This window comes from Microtus oregoni, unplaced genomic scaffold (assembly GCF_018167655.1).
Source record: "Microtus oregoni isolate MIOR12 unplaced genomic scaffold, Mior012 000107F_ref0000227, whole genome shotgun sequence".
NCBI lineage: Eukaryota > Metazoa > Chordata > Mammalia > Rodentia > Cricetidae > Microtus > Microtus oregoni.
The window spans coordinates 2,354,865-2,370,630 of NW_024544725.1; the positions used below are offsets into that span (position 1 = coordinate 2,354,865).

Below are 15,766 nucleotides of genomic sequence, written 5' to 3' on the forward strand. Positions count from 1 at the left end.
CTTGTTTTATATCATCCCAGAACAATTAAAACAGTATTAGCTACTGTCAACATGTTTGTAAATAGAAATAGAAATATGAATGTTGACAGTGCACGACAGTATATATTTATAAAGTGTTCTTCTAGGTGACCCAGAATATGCTTACGTTCATTCATTTTGTATTATTCCATGGGAGTTGCCTAGGTTACAGTGAAAGCAAGAAGAGGAATAGAGTTCATACATGAAATTCAATTTAAAGAGAATATAGATGATGACAAACTGTGACTGCAGAATCATTGAAGAAAAAAGAGACAGCAATATTTGGTTTCTAAATGTACTATAGCAATCCACTATTAGTTAGCAGAGGTTCCTGAGGAAGTCAAAGGACAAGCTATAAAAATAGCACGCTATAAATTATAAAATTTATAGAACCTAATTAATATTATTGGTCTTGTAGCTAGTAAGAAACAGAAGAGGCGCCAAAATAACATTTATTATTATTATTATTTAAGACATCACAAAAGCCTGCACTTCATGTTTTTTCTTCCATATGGTAGCCAGTTTCCTCCCTTAAATATTTATCTTTTCTGTTTTGATTTGATTATATTGATTTTTTTTCTCTTTCATTAAATAGGGTTGTATGGAAGAGAACGGAGTCAGAAGAGCATTACAGTGGTCAGTCTCTTGCTGGAAGATTCAAGTGAAGGAAGAACGGAGGTGGCAACTCCATTCCATTCTAACTTTTCTGGCTTGGAAACGTGCTATTTTGGGATTTCATGACAAAAGAGGCACAAAAGTGTTGCTTAGCATAGCGCTGTAGTAATGTAACTAAGAAGAAATGTGAACAAAGGGTGATGTTAGAAATGGTCCAAGTTTGGTGTATTCTACAGATGTTAAGGAGGTAGAATTCTTATGACATTTTGCTTGGCCATATGTTTAAGGAAAGAAAAGCAAGGAAGAATTTTGGGTTTTTCAAAATTATGTACTACACTGCTGCCATTCACTATACTGACTCTCTTTCTACACACACACACACGCACACATACATGCACACTTGTGTACACACAGAAAAAAAACCCAAAACAAAACAAAAACCAAATCCAACCAACCAAACATACAAAAACCCTTCTTTTTCAAGTTTCTTCTAAATACTCAGTTGGAATTGTCACAGGAAAAGAGCAGTAAGCAGCATTTGACCAAGTATTAAATATAGAAATATGTCACCATATACACTCATAAAAACACCTTTCTTCATCTAAGAAAGAAAATAGAAGTGTAAAGAAATGACAATGGGAAAAATTAACAAACCATGGCCCACTAGCCAAATCTGGACAAGTACCATTTTCTTTTACATATATTCTGCAATTGATAGGGGACTTATATTTGAAATCTCCAAAGGAATGATTTCAAAACACATTAAATGGAACACAATTCAAATGTCAAAGTATATAAATTTCTAATAGAAGACAACCATGCCCACTGTGTACAAGTTATGGCTGCTTTTGGGCCACAAGTAGGAGAGTTGAGAAGTTGTGATAGAGGCTTCACACCCCACCCCCTTGGATTGGGTATGTAGTTCAGCAGTAAAGTCCTTTTTTTTTTTAGAGTGTATGAGGTACTGGGTTGATCTCCAGGACCACGGGAAAAGATTTATTACTATTTATTTTAACAACTAAAATATCTAGTATCTAGTACCTTTCAGGGAAAGACTATTGCCTCCTGGTCAAATAGTACTTTAGACATTAAAAAAGATCTCTATAGGTATATAGTTCTAGATACCTGAATAAATGATCTAGAACAATTACATCTGTGTTTTTAAATATTCAGATTATTTTCTCAATAAAGAGTTACCCTTTCCTCCCCCACAAAGGAACATGTCTTCTCCCTCTTTAAACAGTGCTATAGATTCTGAATGAACCTACAATTAAGGCTTCTTTCTCAGAACAGAAGACTTGTTAGAATTACAACCTGGTTTCTATCTCCTTTTCTGTCACATTTCATCACTCTTTCTTGCATACCAGTCGGATTTTTCACCTTTCTGCAGACAGAAGCTAAAAATGTCACATTCAGAAATTATTTAGTGTTCATTTCATTTAGTGTTCTATCCCCTTTCTCCCCCTTTTAATCTTTTTTAAATTTTATTTTACCTTCTTCCTCAAATTATCTCCGTTATGAAAAGGATGGAATGGAGAATGAAATGTCACATTCAGGAATTATTAGGCGTTCGTTTCATTTATTTTTTGTGTTACCTTTTCTTCCATTTTAAAATTGCATTTTTAATTTTTAAAAAATGTTTTACTTTCTTCCTCAAATTATCTTTATTATGACAGGTTGGAGGGGAGGGTGGAGGAAACTTGTAAAACATATATAGGTTTTATTGCTGGAGAGGCATTATCTCCGTGGTCAGCCTAATTTGTCCGGTCCTCCAGGGTAGAATATATACACATCCACACACCACACACTCCCACACACACCACACTCTCACACACTCCCACACCACACCACACACACACACACACACACACACACACACACACACACACACACACACACTTTTTAAAAGGCAAGCCCCCATCTACTGGACATTCAGCTTTTTCCCTCGTTCTCTTTGCCTCCTTTAGGAAACCTAGAAAACAAAATCTTCCCACGGAAACTCCTCAGGGACGTCCCAAGATCCGAGCTTGCGCACTCGGACTCCTCCAGCGGCAGCTTAGTCTTCGTAGCAAGTCCGTGGGGTCTCAGAGCACAAACCCAGAGCGGGCTCCGCGGTCTGCAGGCGGGCGGGCGGGCGGGAGGGTGGCGCGGCGCGCTCCCCCCCCCCTTGGCCCCCTACCCTGCAGCAAGGGTTGCATGACTTAATGCAACCTCAGCATGTAGTGGCGCTATAAAGCAGGACAAGGCGGCACGCCTCCCAGACGCAGAGTAGCTTGTGATTGGCTCGGGCTGCGGAACCTCGGAAACCCGAAAGCTCGGACCTTCCAGGTCCACAGCTGCCGCCCCCCCGCAGCAGTGGCGAGAGCGGCCTCAGTCTGACTGGCGGCGGCGGCGAAGGCGGTGGCAGTGGCGGTCCCGCGGCGGCGGCGGTGACAGGTAAGGAGACTCCTGAGGAGAAACTTGGGAGCGTCGGCTCTGCCACGCTCCGCGTGTCTCCGCGAGGGGAGAGGCTCCCAACCAGCGTCTCGGGGAGGGCGAAGGGAACAATGGAAGTGGCGTCTAGTCCCCGAGCTTTCCCCACAGCCGCCGGAGTCCCTGCTTCCTCCTCCGCCGCCATCGGAGGTCAGAGAAACGTTGGGGGGAGTGAGGGTCTCTTCCCCGGGCAGCCCCCTCCTCTCCTAGACCGGAGCTTCCCGGGGGAGCCAGAGCCATCGTTTTGGCCGTCGGTGGTTTAGGGTGACAGGAAAATGGCGGAAAACAAAACGGTGGAGAGTGCGGCGTCCCCTCGACATTTTTCCTTAGCGACCCCCCTCCATGATCCCCTCGCCCGCGCCCTGTGTCGCCGCGCCAACTCGCCCGCTGGCGGCGATGGCGGTTGCCCGGAGCTTTCGGCACGCCCGAGGGCTAACGGGGCACGGCCAGGGAAGTGGCCCGGGGCCGGGCGTGGGAGGGAGCGGGGATCCGAAGCCATCAGAGCCCGGCTGGGTGGGGGGTGCCTGGTGCTGTCTGCCGCAGCCGTCGCCGCGGCTGCCTCCAATACCACCATTTTGCTTGGCGCTGGGCTCCCACGTAAGGCGGAGAGGCGGGAGCGAGGGGCAACGGGCGGTGGGGTGGGGGCAGCGCCCGCCGGTGACCTCTGCGCCGCGGGAGAGCAGGGAGGGCGACGCGGGGGACTCCTCCTCGGCCGGCTCTCACCTCTCCGCTGCCAAGGCTCTCTTGTTCTCGCTCGCTTGAACATCAGCGGGCTGGGCGACACCGGAGAGGGCACGTGTGTGCCTTCTGCTGGAAATGATTGAAACTTGGCACGGTCGTGGGAAAGGGAGACTTCTGCGGGAAGAGTGCTGCGTCCAAAGCTGCAATATTGCTACTTGCCAGGGCTCCTTTGTCTATCTCTGCAAATACTACTTTCCCATTCTCTCGCTCAGCCGCCTTACCATTTCTCTTCTGCCCCTCGCCCTGTTGACATCACGGAGCAGCTTGCCCCTGAAAGAGCTGTTTAGAAGAGGCAGATGAGAGTAAAATTTGATTTTTTTTGTGTGTGTTTTCTGTTTCTCGTGTATTGATAGAGGGATGTTTACTTGAAGCATAGTTGCTTGGTTGTTCTCTGTTCGATAACCTTGTGTGGTACATACACTCTTGAGAAGACTGAGCAGCTTACCTGCCTATTGGTTATTAACCACCATACTGCTGTTCCTTTACATTGTTTAGTATTGATCTTATTGAAACTTCCTATAGGTGAAAAAGTATTGCACTTTATCTCTGTGCTATTTATTCAGTGTGGCACTTCCCATAATATTTGCCCAGTATGTTGTAATTTTCACACTTTATTGAGTGTTAGAGCAGAATTTTCTGTATGGATTTGGCAAAAATACACCTTGCCCTTAGTTGTTCTTTACTTTCCAAGTGAAGGTGTTTTAAAAATCCGAAGTAAAGAAGATTTTGCCTTAAGCAGTCGAATTCTAAATGTGATATTTTTATACTACAGGGTTTTTTTTTTTGGGGGGGGGGGGGTAATCTGGTAGTGTCCTGGCTGCTTTTTAGATAAACACAGATTTGAACAGGTGAGCTTTCACAACCTCACCTTACAAGTTTGAAGAGTAGAGAAAAACATTCTTAAGTTGTGTAAAAGCGATTTGCTTAAAAATGTCTTGACGCATCTAATTTGTATTTTCATAATAGGTAAAGAACATTTCCCCAGAGAAAATGCGTTGTTTTGAAGGACCAAAATAAAAAGAAATTTTGCAAAATTCACTTTTCAGTCTGTAAGGAAATCTACAGTTTCTTCAACTCACTTGTGCAAAGGTGATTAGCAAATTACCTATTCTTTTTTTTACTAATTACAAAAATTTAAAACCATAGAATAACATTTGTAACTATTGTTTTAGTTATATGATAAAGAAATCAAATGATAAAATTGAAGTCTGCATAGTACTTTAAAGTGTCAAAAATAAATCCTTACAGCATTTTTACTTAAATGTATGGTTATACAGGTAATTTATGGTGTACTCATTTGCCCTTTTGTCCTTATCTTGGATGACAGCAAGACAAAAACATAGTAATTGGAAAGAAAGGCAAAATAGACCTAAAACGTCCTCTCAAATATCTACTTTTGTCCCTACATAATTGACCTCATTATTTTGATACATAGAAAAAATTAGCCACTGATAAAGATTATTTTTGTGTAGAAAGTATACAACTCAGACATTTAATACGGCGTTTGTTCTCATGATTCTTCTGCCTGTTGGGTAGCTAGAGAACATCACAGCAAGGGAAAATGCTTAGCCATACCCCAGTACTTACTTTGGGTGTCCTCGTTCTAAAATTTTCATTAAGGACATAGCCCTAGTGTAATATGTCTCATTTTAACAAACACTTCTGAGTGAAAATAACAAGTACCTTTTAAAATTCACACAATTTTGGTTGTTTGGTTAGAATCTCTTATTGCTGACGCAATGCATATATGCAATTTTAAGTATTATATTGAGTGGCAACATCTGGCTTTCTGTTCCAATATGTCTGATTGTCTTAATATAGAGAATGAAACAGGTTGAGCTATTGCTTTAAAAACTTCCATAGAATAGCAAGATTTTATTAATCATTACTGGAAAATATCAGTTGTACAATTGCAAGCAAATGAAAGAAGCAATGCTAAATGTTTGTATGTGATTGATTTTATCTTTACCATATTTAGGAAGCAGTCATGTTTCATGATTCCTCAAAACTGTGAGACAAGAGACTGTAGTAGAGTGAGGCCAGAAGTCCTTACTGGTTCAAAGAACTCCGGGGAAACTTGTGATAGAACATTTTGCATTATAAGTAGAGCCCCGGAGCCAGAGGTGAATACAATATCTGCAGAGCTCCGCTGCAGGGCTGATCTGGGTGTGGAAGAAATGGATGAGAGCTACTGGATGAAACTCACTAAATCTAGACATCTGAGTCCTCTAGTAATGTATAAACAAACATACCAACTAGTAATCTGTCCTCATCTTATTCTTTTTCTTTATTACGTATATTTTAACTGGACCTCAGTCTTGCAGTTTTGTTCTTTTCCTTGTTTTTTTTTTATCACATTCCTATGGATCATCACCATCACTGTGCCTCATTTTCCATTAGCTTGGCTTTACTTCCACTTACCTCTTTTGTGTCTAGTTCTCACATAAAGCAACTAAGCAATTTGGGGTTTTTCTTTTCTTTTATAATGAGCCTTGCAAACCTGGTTGTAAGGCATATTTTCTATTTTTCTCAAAACAACTGATTTGGAGGTAAATGTATTTAAACTGTTTTTCAAACCATTTATTTTACAGATATTTGTGAATGAACTTTGCTAAATATGGATTCAGGTGGTGGAAGTCTTGGATTGCACACTTCAGATGCTAGGATGGCCCATACCATGATTATGCAGGATTTTGGTAAAGCATTTTCTTTGTTGTATCTTATGATTATAAAGTAAGAATGTATTAAAATTAACAAGGAAATAGAACTACACTGAAATATTCATTCACTAGGAAAATTGTACAGCAAATTTTCATAAAGGCATATATGAATAGTATATTTAAGATCATATAATATGTAAGAAGTTTGAGATAAAGGAACTTGGTATATAAAGATAGTATTTTATGAGAAATGAAAAACTCTATACATAAGTGCTTATTTGTATCATGTGATAGTATATAATAATTTTCAGATGTAGAAAATGTTAAATCAGCTGTCTAAAATGTGCTTTAAGTTGCATTGTTCATGAAGCTAGAGAGTAATGTGCTTCTATCAAACAAAGGATTAAGATGATTATAAAGAGATAAAGGTAAATCATAGATTTGGTAATTATGTTCAGATATCACTTCCTCAAAGTTACACCAACAAAATAACACCTCTTTTTAAAAAGATTCACAAACGTGTCTGTGTGTGTGCACATATGTGCCACATGTGTGTAGGTGTCCACAACAGACTCCTAAACCAGGCATTGGCTCTCCTGGTGCCAGAGTTAAGGGTGGCTGTAGGCTGTCTGACATATGGGTACTTGGAACTGAAAGCAGGACCTCTAAGAGGGCAGAAAATACTCTTAATTAACCACTGAGCAATTTTTACAGCCCACCACCTTTTCCCTTTTTTGCTCTAATAAAAGATTCCTTACTTCTATGCCCAGTTTTTTCAGTGGCCTTAAAACAGTAATAATTTTGATGAATATGTTAAGACTACATTGATAGTCTAGAAAGAAACTAAATTTTGGGAAGATTGGTGTGAATTTTAAAGGAGGTAATGGTGTCCAAATTAAAAGATACAAGGATCGGATCTTAACAATTGAAGATGAGGTAGGATTTAAAGTAGAAAACAGAAATGATAAACAGTTGTTAAAAAAAACACAGAACCTATAGGGTCATGTGGAATTAATGAAGTTGAAATCAGCGATGGGCAAATAGAACTAGTGATACTTTGCTTGCCTAAGAAAATGCTGCTACTATTCTCAGTGTGATTTAATATGCCATTTGCTGCCCTATTTTAAAGATCTCAGTTTTAAGGATTAGAGGAACTGTATTCTAGTCTTGATAGTGATGTTATCTAGGTTATGAACTTGACTGAATTACTGATCCACTTTTATAATGAGGACGTTGAGGTTCTCTTGAGTTCTGTGATTCTTTGACATTTGTCAGATAAATACATCTGGGTACCTCAAGGTTGAATTTAGTAAGGATTGAGATGATTGTTAAGGTGACATATAAAGAAGCCATTGATTTATTCTTCTAAAAGATGAGTGGGCTTTCTTGTTTATGAATGATTTAGAAATGATTTGGGATGGGTAAAAAAGTAGAAGAATTGTAATAGTTAATCTTGGTTGGTGACTTGATTGGTGTGAGAGGATTTTAAATAGTTACTAAAGCCGATGATTGGGTATTTTTTACACTTACCTTATAAGTAGGCATCACCATCTAACAGACTAGGGACCTAGATGCAGTAAAATAGGAGAATGCCTGCTATCACAGGCATAGTCTCCTTCTGTTTCCTTTTCTCCAGGAGGTTAGCTCTACTACATGCTCCCTGCTGTGATGTTCAGCCTCTCTCACTTCAGTCCCTTAATAATGGAAACAGGTGGAAATTTCTGAAACTGTGAGCCAAAACGAATCTTTAAAATTCTCCTCTCATGTTTAAATCACAGTAATGATAAAAAAGTGACATAGAAAGAACTATAGATGAAAGGAAACAAGGTTAAATATACAGATTTATTTTTTAGTCCTTAAAATACTTGTCTGGAGAGTTTATAAACTTTAAAATGCTAAAACCACTTATGTTTCAATTTTGGTTATAGACCAGAGGGATATTTGAATTTCAATATACTAAACAAATTTTCATTTTCAATGTCAACTTTGTAACTTCCTCAGTAGCTTGAGTTTTTCTTGTATGTAATACTTTATTTATTTTTAGTTGCTTGGGAAATAGAAGCTACAACTTTTTTCTTTTTCATTAAAAATAATTCATATGTCATACCATTAACCCCTTTTAAATTTTATATTTAAAGTAGTTATTTTTATTTGTAGTTATATGTATTGTATATGCATGTATGCCACATGCATGTTGGTTCTGAAAGTCAGAAGATGATGTCAGATCCTTTGGAGTTGTGTTACAGGCAGTTATAGGCCACCTGATGAGGGCTGGGACTGAACTCGGGCCTTAAGGAAGAGCAGCAGGCGTTCTTAACTGCTTAACCATCTCTTCATCCACCATTTTAAAGCTTATAATTCTGCATTTTAGTACACTTTGAGAATTCTGCAGTGATTACCAGCCATTTTTTTTTCGAGACAGGGTTTCTCTGTGGCTTTGGAGTCTGTCCTGGAACTAGCTCTTGTAGACCAGGCTGGCCTCAAACTCACAGAGATCTGCCTGCCTCTGCCTCCTGAGTGCTGGGATTAAAAGCATGCTCCACCACCGCCCAGCCCGGCCAATTTTCAGATATATATATTATACTAAAAATTATAATCTCAAAATTTTAAAAATATAAAAATGAAACAAAATTTCACATACTTGTTAGCAGTTACTGCCTATTCCTTCTTTCTCCACCAGTTCTTTTTTTTTTTTTTTTTGGTTTTTTCGAGACAGGGTTTCTCTGTGGTTTTGGAGCCTGTCCTGGAACTAGCTCTTGTAGACCAGGCTGGTCTCGAGCTCACAGAGATCCGCCTGCCTCTGCCTCCCGAGTGCTGGGATTAAAGGAGTGCGCCACCACTGCCCGGCTTCTCCACCAGTTCTTAACAACTAGTAATTCAATTTATGGATTTACCTATTCTGAAGAGTTCCTATAAATACAATCATGTAATGTATGGCCTTTAATGCTTGGCTTCTTTTACTTTAACACATTTTCATGTGCCATTTATGTTATAACACATAACTCTTTTATTACCAAATGCTGTATTATCACATAGCTGGAAGAAATGTTTTCATTTGATACATTCCTTGTTTAAGGAAGGAGTGAGAAGATGGGAAGGTTTGCAAACTACTTCCAATTTTAGTTGGCATTGTCATAGTTATATAAGTATTCTCTAAAGTGAACTAATGAAGTAAATGTTTCTATGTCAGAAAAAAATTAGAGAGCTACTGTATTTTGTTATATACCTATTCATGATTCAACTGCTTAGTTGTGTTTTTAAATGATAAGTTATCTTAAATTCCATTTTCATGATCTTTTAAATTGAAATGGGTAGTTCAATCCCTACTGAATTTTTATATTGTGATAATACTGTTATTCTTAATTATAGTGAAATCAAGAGTTGCTAATATGAGTAGTGTCTACTCATTTATTGATTTATGGTTTGTGATTGTGCTGTTCTAGAATATGTTAGGTTTCCATTTGTAAATAGATTTTGAATTTTTTGAAGTTATACAGCTATGTGTCACAAGGTCTCCAAATTCTGTAAGGTTCTCATTTGAGACTATGAGATGAATATTGTATAGAAAATTGAAAGAATTAATTTACAAGTTACTAAATCAATTTCTTTTGAAGGATTGTTAAGATTTAAAAGTTTATAATATTATGTCATATAATAGTTTTGCTGATGTTTGAGAACAGAGATTCACCTTACAGTCAGTGGCATTGAGTTTAATAGTTTTTTAAGATTTTAGTGTTGGAAAGGTAAGTGTTGCTTTGAAACTTATAAAGCAAAATGGCCTTATATACTAGCCAAAGACAGGCTGTTAAGAATTTTTCTTTGCTGTCACTCCAATGTGGTGCTAGATAACATTTGAAGAAATCCTCACAAAATAGAAAGTACTTTGTCAGAATTTACCGTTTGTTGTTGTATGTTTATCTCATTGATTCATCTGAAAGAATCCTATGTAATTTTTTAACTAGTAAGATAAGTTCTTCATGCCATTAGGTACTACTAAATAAATGTTAAAATAACATTTAAATGAGTTTCTATGTGCTAGCTCTTTTAATTCTTCTCAAAATAGTCCTATTTGCTTAATTTTATAAATCTCTCTTTTAAAACTTATCTAGGATAAGAAACAAAACTTTTCCTCTTAGGAGAGTAGAAGAAGAAGAAAATAATACTACAACCCTGAGTCAAAGGATGAATACAGCTAACCTCTCTAAAATATAATTTGGGGTGGCTAGCGAGATGGTTTACCAGGTGAAGTACTTATCATGAAAGCTCAACAACAACCTGATAATTACAGGTTAATGGAGAGAAGCAACTCCACAAAGTTGTCCTTTGGGGTTCTACCCGTATTTTATATGCACAGCAGTAATAAATACATTTTTAAAGACAAATATATTTTCTTCATAAAAATGGAGAAAACACTCACACTTAATTTGAGGATTAAATGAGATTTTTATATATGCGTGTATATGCTCTCTCTCTCACACATATATAGTATAAGGTTGCTTAATGCATTGTTAGCGAATAATAAATATTACCTATGTGTATCTGAATAAATGACATTTTTAAGGAAGTACAGCTCATTTATAGCTGAGTAAATAAATTTGGTTTTGGAATTTAATGAAATGTAACAGATGAACTGATAAGAAAGCAAAATTATGGATCTTTTTAGTCTGAGTAATTTGACGTTATTTTGCAGTACTCATTAGTTCTTGGTCTAGATTCTTTAAGGTCTTTGGTTCAGTTTAAAGAAGTATAATCAGGGTAAACAAGTATATTTAGCTTCATTTTGGTTTAGGTTTGATGGATTTTTACCTATTCTAGGCTAGGTGAACTTTGAATCATTTATTTTCTTAGAATCAGCTTAGCCAGTTTAATCTGAGCTTTTGAGCATAGGCTAGCACTAGCATTATTCTAGCCTTCCATCTTTTCCCCCTGTCTAATCATAAATCAAACTAATCTCCAAGAATACTTTGAAATAATTAGGATTTCCTGAATATTAAATTATTGATCTGTAAAAACAATTTTATGAAATAGTAATCTTAACATTTACATATATAGCATCCCATTATTAGGAATTTAATAGACTTAATATTTAATTTTCTTTGCTAAAGCTATCATTTCTAGTCTGGATAAATGTGAGACTTGAAACTCTACTCTGTCCTCATCTCTTAATTTTCTGGAGTAAAAAACGAGAAAAAATACTTTTTAAATTCATATTCTATTTGTCTACCAGTTTTGTAGGGTTGTGGTTATGTTCTTTTTTCTTTTATTTTTGAGATAATATATAATTTTTTCCTTCTCTTTCCTCTCTCCTGACCCGTCTCCTAGATCCCTGCTTACTTTATTTCAAATTCATGGCGTCTTTTCTCATTGATGTATATTGATAAATATTTTTCATACATGTATGTTTCTAAGTATAACCTACTTAGTCTATAAAATACTACTTGTATATATGTTTTCAGGCTTGACTATTTGGTATTGGATAAGCAGTGGGTGTGCTCTTTCTTGAGGAAGACTGTTTCTCCCACTTTGAACATTTTTTAGTTTAAGGTAGCTCCTTGTGTAGGTTTGAAGCCTGGTGTCTATTTTGGCATGTCTGTTGTTATGTTCTTTTGATGTAATTTAGGATTTAGGTGAAAACAGAAGAATGTTGAGAAGAATTTAGAATAGTTGAAAGGAAGGATGGGTGTGTTGGCATGTGCCTGTAATTCCGGAACTCCTGAGGCAGAGTCAGGTCAACTATGAGTTCCAGGTCACCCTTGACTACATAACCAGTTTGAGGCCAACTTAAACTGCATGAGGCTCTGTCTCAAAAATCAGTAAAATAATAGTAATTATTCCCAAGACCTCTGAAAATCAGTTTTCTTTTCATTCTTAGCTTTTATCATTAATGGTAGAAACTGGTTTCCAGCTTTAATTAACATCCTGATGAATTGATTATAAGTAGTGAGCATTGTAGTGCCTACTTTACATTTTTTCCAGATAGTATTTTATAAGAAAGTAATCATTACGTAGATGTATTGGTGTATATGTGTATGTCCTAGTGTTTATGTACAGGCTATGTACTGGTGCATTTCATATAGATAATGCATTATAAGTAGACCCACAAACTCTTTTTTTTTATTGCGAAAAGAAGAAAAAAAAACATAAACAAAAAACAAGTTTCCACCTCCTCCCAGCCTCCCATTTCCCTTCCCCTCCTCCCACCCTTCTCCCCCTCCTCCCACCCTTCTCCCCCTCCCCCCACTCCTCTCCCCCTCCCTCTCCAGTCCACAGAGCAGTTCAGGTTCCCTGCCCTGTGTTAAGTCCTAGGTCCTCTCCGTCCATATCTAGGAAGGTGAACATCCAAACTGGCTAGGCTCCCACAAAGCCAGCACATTAAGTAGGATCAAAACCCCCTGCCATTGCTGGCGAACAATGAGGGCTGATGAGACAAACTCTTTTTTTTTTTTATTGCGAAAAGAAGAAAAAAAAACATAAACAAAAAACAAGTTTCCACCTCCTCCCAGCCTCCCATTTCCCTTCCCCTCCTCCCACCCTTCTCCCCCTCCTCCCACCCTTCTCCCCCTCCTCCCACTCCTCTCCCCCTCCCTCTCCAGTCCACAGAGCAGTCCGGGTTCCCTGCCCTGTGTTAAGTCCTAGGTCCTCTCCGTCCATATCTAGGAAGGTGAACATCCAAACTGGCTAGGCTCCCACAAAGCCAGCACATTAAGTAGGATCAAAACCCCCTGCCATTGTCCTTGGTGTCTCATCAGCCCTCATTGTTCGCCATGTTCAGAGAGTCCGGTTTTATCCCATGCTTTTTCGGTCACAGTCCAGCTGGCCTTGGTGAGCTCCCCGTAGATCAGCTCCTCTGTCTCAGTGGGTGGATGCACGCCTCGTGGTCCCGAATTCTTTGCTCATGTTCTCCCTCCTTCTGCTCCTCCTTGGGACGTTGGGAGCTCAGTCCAGTGCTCCTGTGTGGGTCACTGTCTCGATCTCTATCCATCACCAGATGAAGATTCTATGATGATATGCAAGATATTCGTCAGTATTGCTCTAGGATAGGGTCATTTCAGGTTCCCAATCCTCAGCTGCCCAAGGAACTAACTGGGAACCTCATCTTGGGCACTAGGGAGCCCCTCTAGGGTCAAGTCGCTTGCCCACCCTAAAGTGGCTCCCTTAACTAAGAATTGTGGTTCCGTGCTCCCCTATCCACCTTTCCTTTATCCCAATTCTCCCGTTTCCCAGGTCCCCCCTCCTTCCCTTCTACCTTTTCTCTCCCCATCTCCCCTTACCCCCATCCCACCCCCCCCCCCAAGATCCCATTTTCTCCCCGGAAATTTGGTCTACTTCCCTTAGCGAAGAGGACAACTATATGTTTTTCCTTCGGTTCACCTTCTTCCTTAGCTTCTTTAGGTTCACCTATTGTAGACTCCGTGGTCCTTATTTATGGCTAGAAACCAATTATGAGTGAGTACATCCCATATTCATCTTTTTGGGTCTGGGACACCTCACTCAGGATAGTGTTTTCTATTTCCATCCATTTGCATGCAAAATTCGAGAAGTCATTGTTTTTTACCGCAGCGTAGTACTCTAGCGTGTATATATTCCATACTTTCTTCATCCATTCTTCCATTGAAGGGCATCTAGGTTGTTTCCAGGTTCTGGCTATTACAAATAATACTGCTATGAACATAGGGCGCTGGGACCGAATCTGAACCGGGAGACAAACTCTTAATTTATTGTACCACCTCAGGGTAGCAGAACTTAAAATTCCCCGTGAAGAGAATCTATTCTCTTACAGTATTTACAATGGAAGTGGGAGCTGGTGCCTACCATGCTACTCAAGAGAAAAATTAAAATCTTCTCCCAGTTGCAAACTTATTAATATTATCGAGCTAAATCTTAGTCTGATATGAGTTAAGATTCGTTTCTCTAAAATCAGGTATTAAAAGATTCTAAGGTTTTGGATATAGCAATTTCTTTAAGTTAAAGAATTTCTTGGGAATTTTATGGCTATATGTTTTGTGGTATGATGTTATATTAACTTATAACAGTATCTCTTTTTCTCATTTTGCTTTCATTTTTCACAAATATATAGTCATTGAAAGTAGGAAAAAATAGTATAGTTAAGGTCTTATATACTTTTTATTCATTTTCCTCAATGCTGGTATCCTATTTAACAATAGTACAATATCAAACCCAGAAAATTAAAGTTTTAGGTAATTTTTGTTATCTAAAACCATATACCTTGTTCTTCTTCTATCGTTTGGACATACATTGGCTTGTGGATTTTAAATTTTTTATTTGTACTTTTTTACAATTTCACATATGTATCCCTTGCATTCTGATTACTCTTGCCTCCTCCTACTTTGTACCAGCTCTGTTCACTCTTCTCCCCAATAATTATTTTTTTATGTCCATCTCTCTCTTTCACTCTGTGACTCACATAGATTATCCTGGGCCATTGTGCATTGGGGTGTAGAGCTATTGTTGGAACCTGGTGGACTCAGCAGAGGTTATACAAGTAAAGACAGTGAATTCCCTTTCTCCCATATAGCTAGCAGTTCACAAGTAAAGGATTGAGCCCTGTGAGTTCTTTTGCATTCTTTGACTGATTGTTGATAGGACTTGTCTTGTGGGGGTAAGTGCAAGTAACTACAGTTATGTGAGTAAGGATTACAGTGGTCTAGGGAATGCCATTTCTAACTCTTCACCTTATCTTTAGGTATTACATACATCTTTAACTCTCCCACCACCTCTTTAATTTTTTCTTAGCCTCTGAAGGGGTGATTTAAGTGAATTGTTTAAGGATGGACCCACATCTGTCATTTATTTTCTTCATTTTGTGTAGTAGATCCATGTCAAGATAAATTTCCGTAGATTTATTCTGGTTGTTGGTTCTATCAGTACCCTTATTCCTCTTTATGACTAAATGTTACTCTGTGATAAGGATGTGCCAGCGTTGATTTAGCTAAACATTTATCTGCTGATGGACTGATATTTGGAAAGTGTTTATTTTTTACTATTATGAATAAAGCCACTATAAACTGTTTTGAACATTTAAGTATAGTTTCTGTGTAAACATGTTTTACATTTTCTGTGGAGAAATTTCCTAGAGTGCAATTGTTGCTTTGTTTAGAAAATGAATGTTTAGTTTTGTCAGAAACTGCCAAACTGTTTTTCGCTGAATGACTTAATATTTTACATTCACCCAAACATATAAAAGATACATTTTTCTCTATCTTCAGCAGCTGTGTTTTTTTATTTTAGTTATTTTAATT

The 15,766-nt window shown here is 38.3% G+C and overlaps 1 protein-coding gene across 1 annotated transcript in view; it reads left to right on the forward strand.

Annotated features, from left to right (window-relative positions):
* The first annotated feature begins 3,027 nt into the window (after nt 1–3,027).
* Nucleotides 3,028–15,766, forward strand: part of LOC121443460 (zinc finger protein 711-like) — a 29,032-nt gene continuing 16,293 nt past the window's right edge. The window contains exons 1-3 of the mRNA XM_041645213.1: nt 3,028–3,069; nt 4,813–4,935; nt 6,438–6,542. Of these exons, the coding sequence (XP_041501147.1) occupies nt 6,464–6,542 (79 nt within the window). The 5' untranslated portion in view covers nt 3,028–3,069; nt 4,813–4,935; nt 6,438–6,463. The remainder of the gene's footprint in view (nt 3,070–4,812; nt 4,936–6,437; nt 6,543–15,766) is intronic.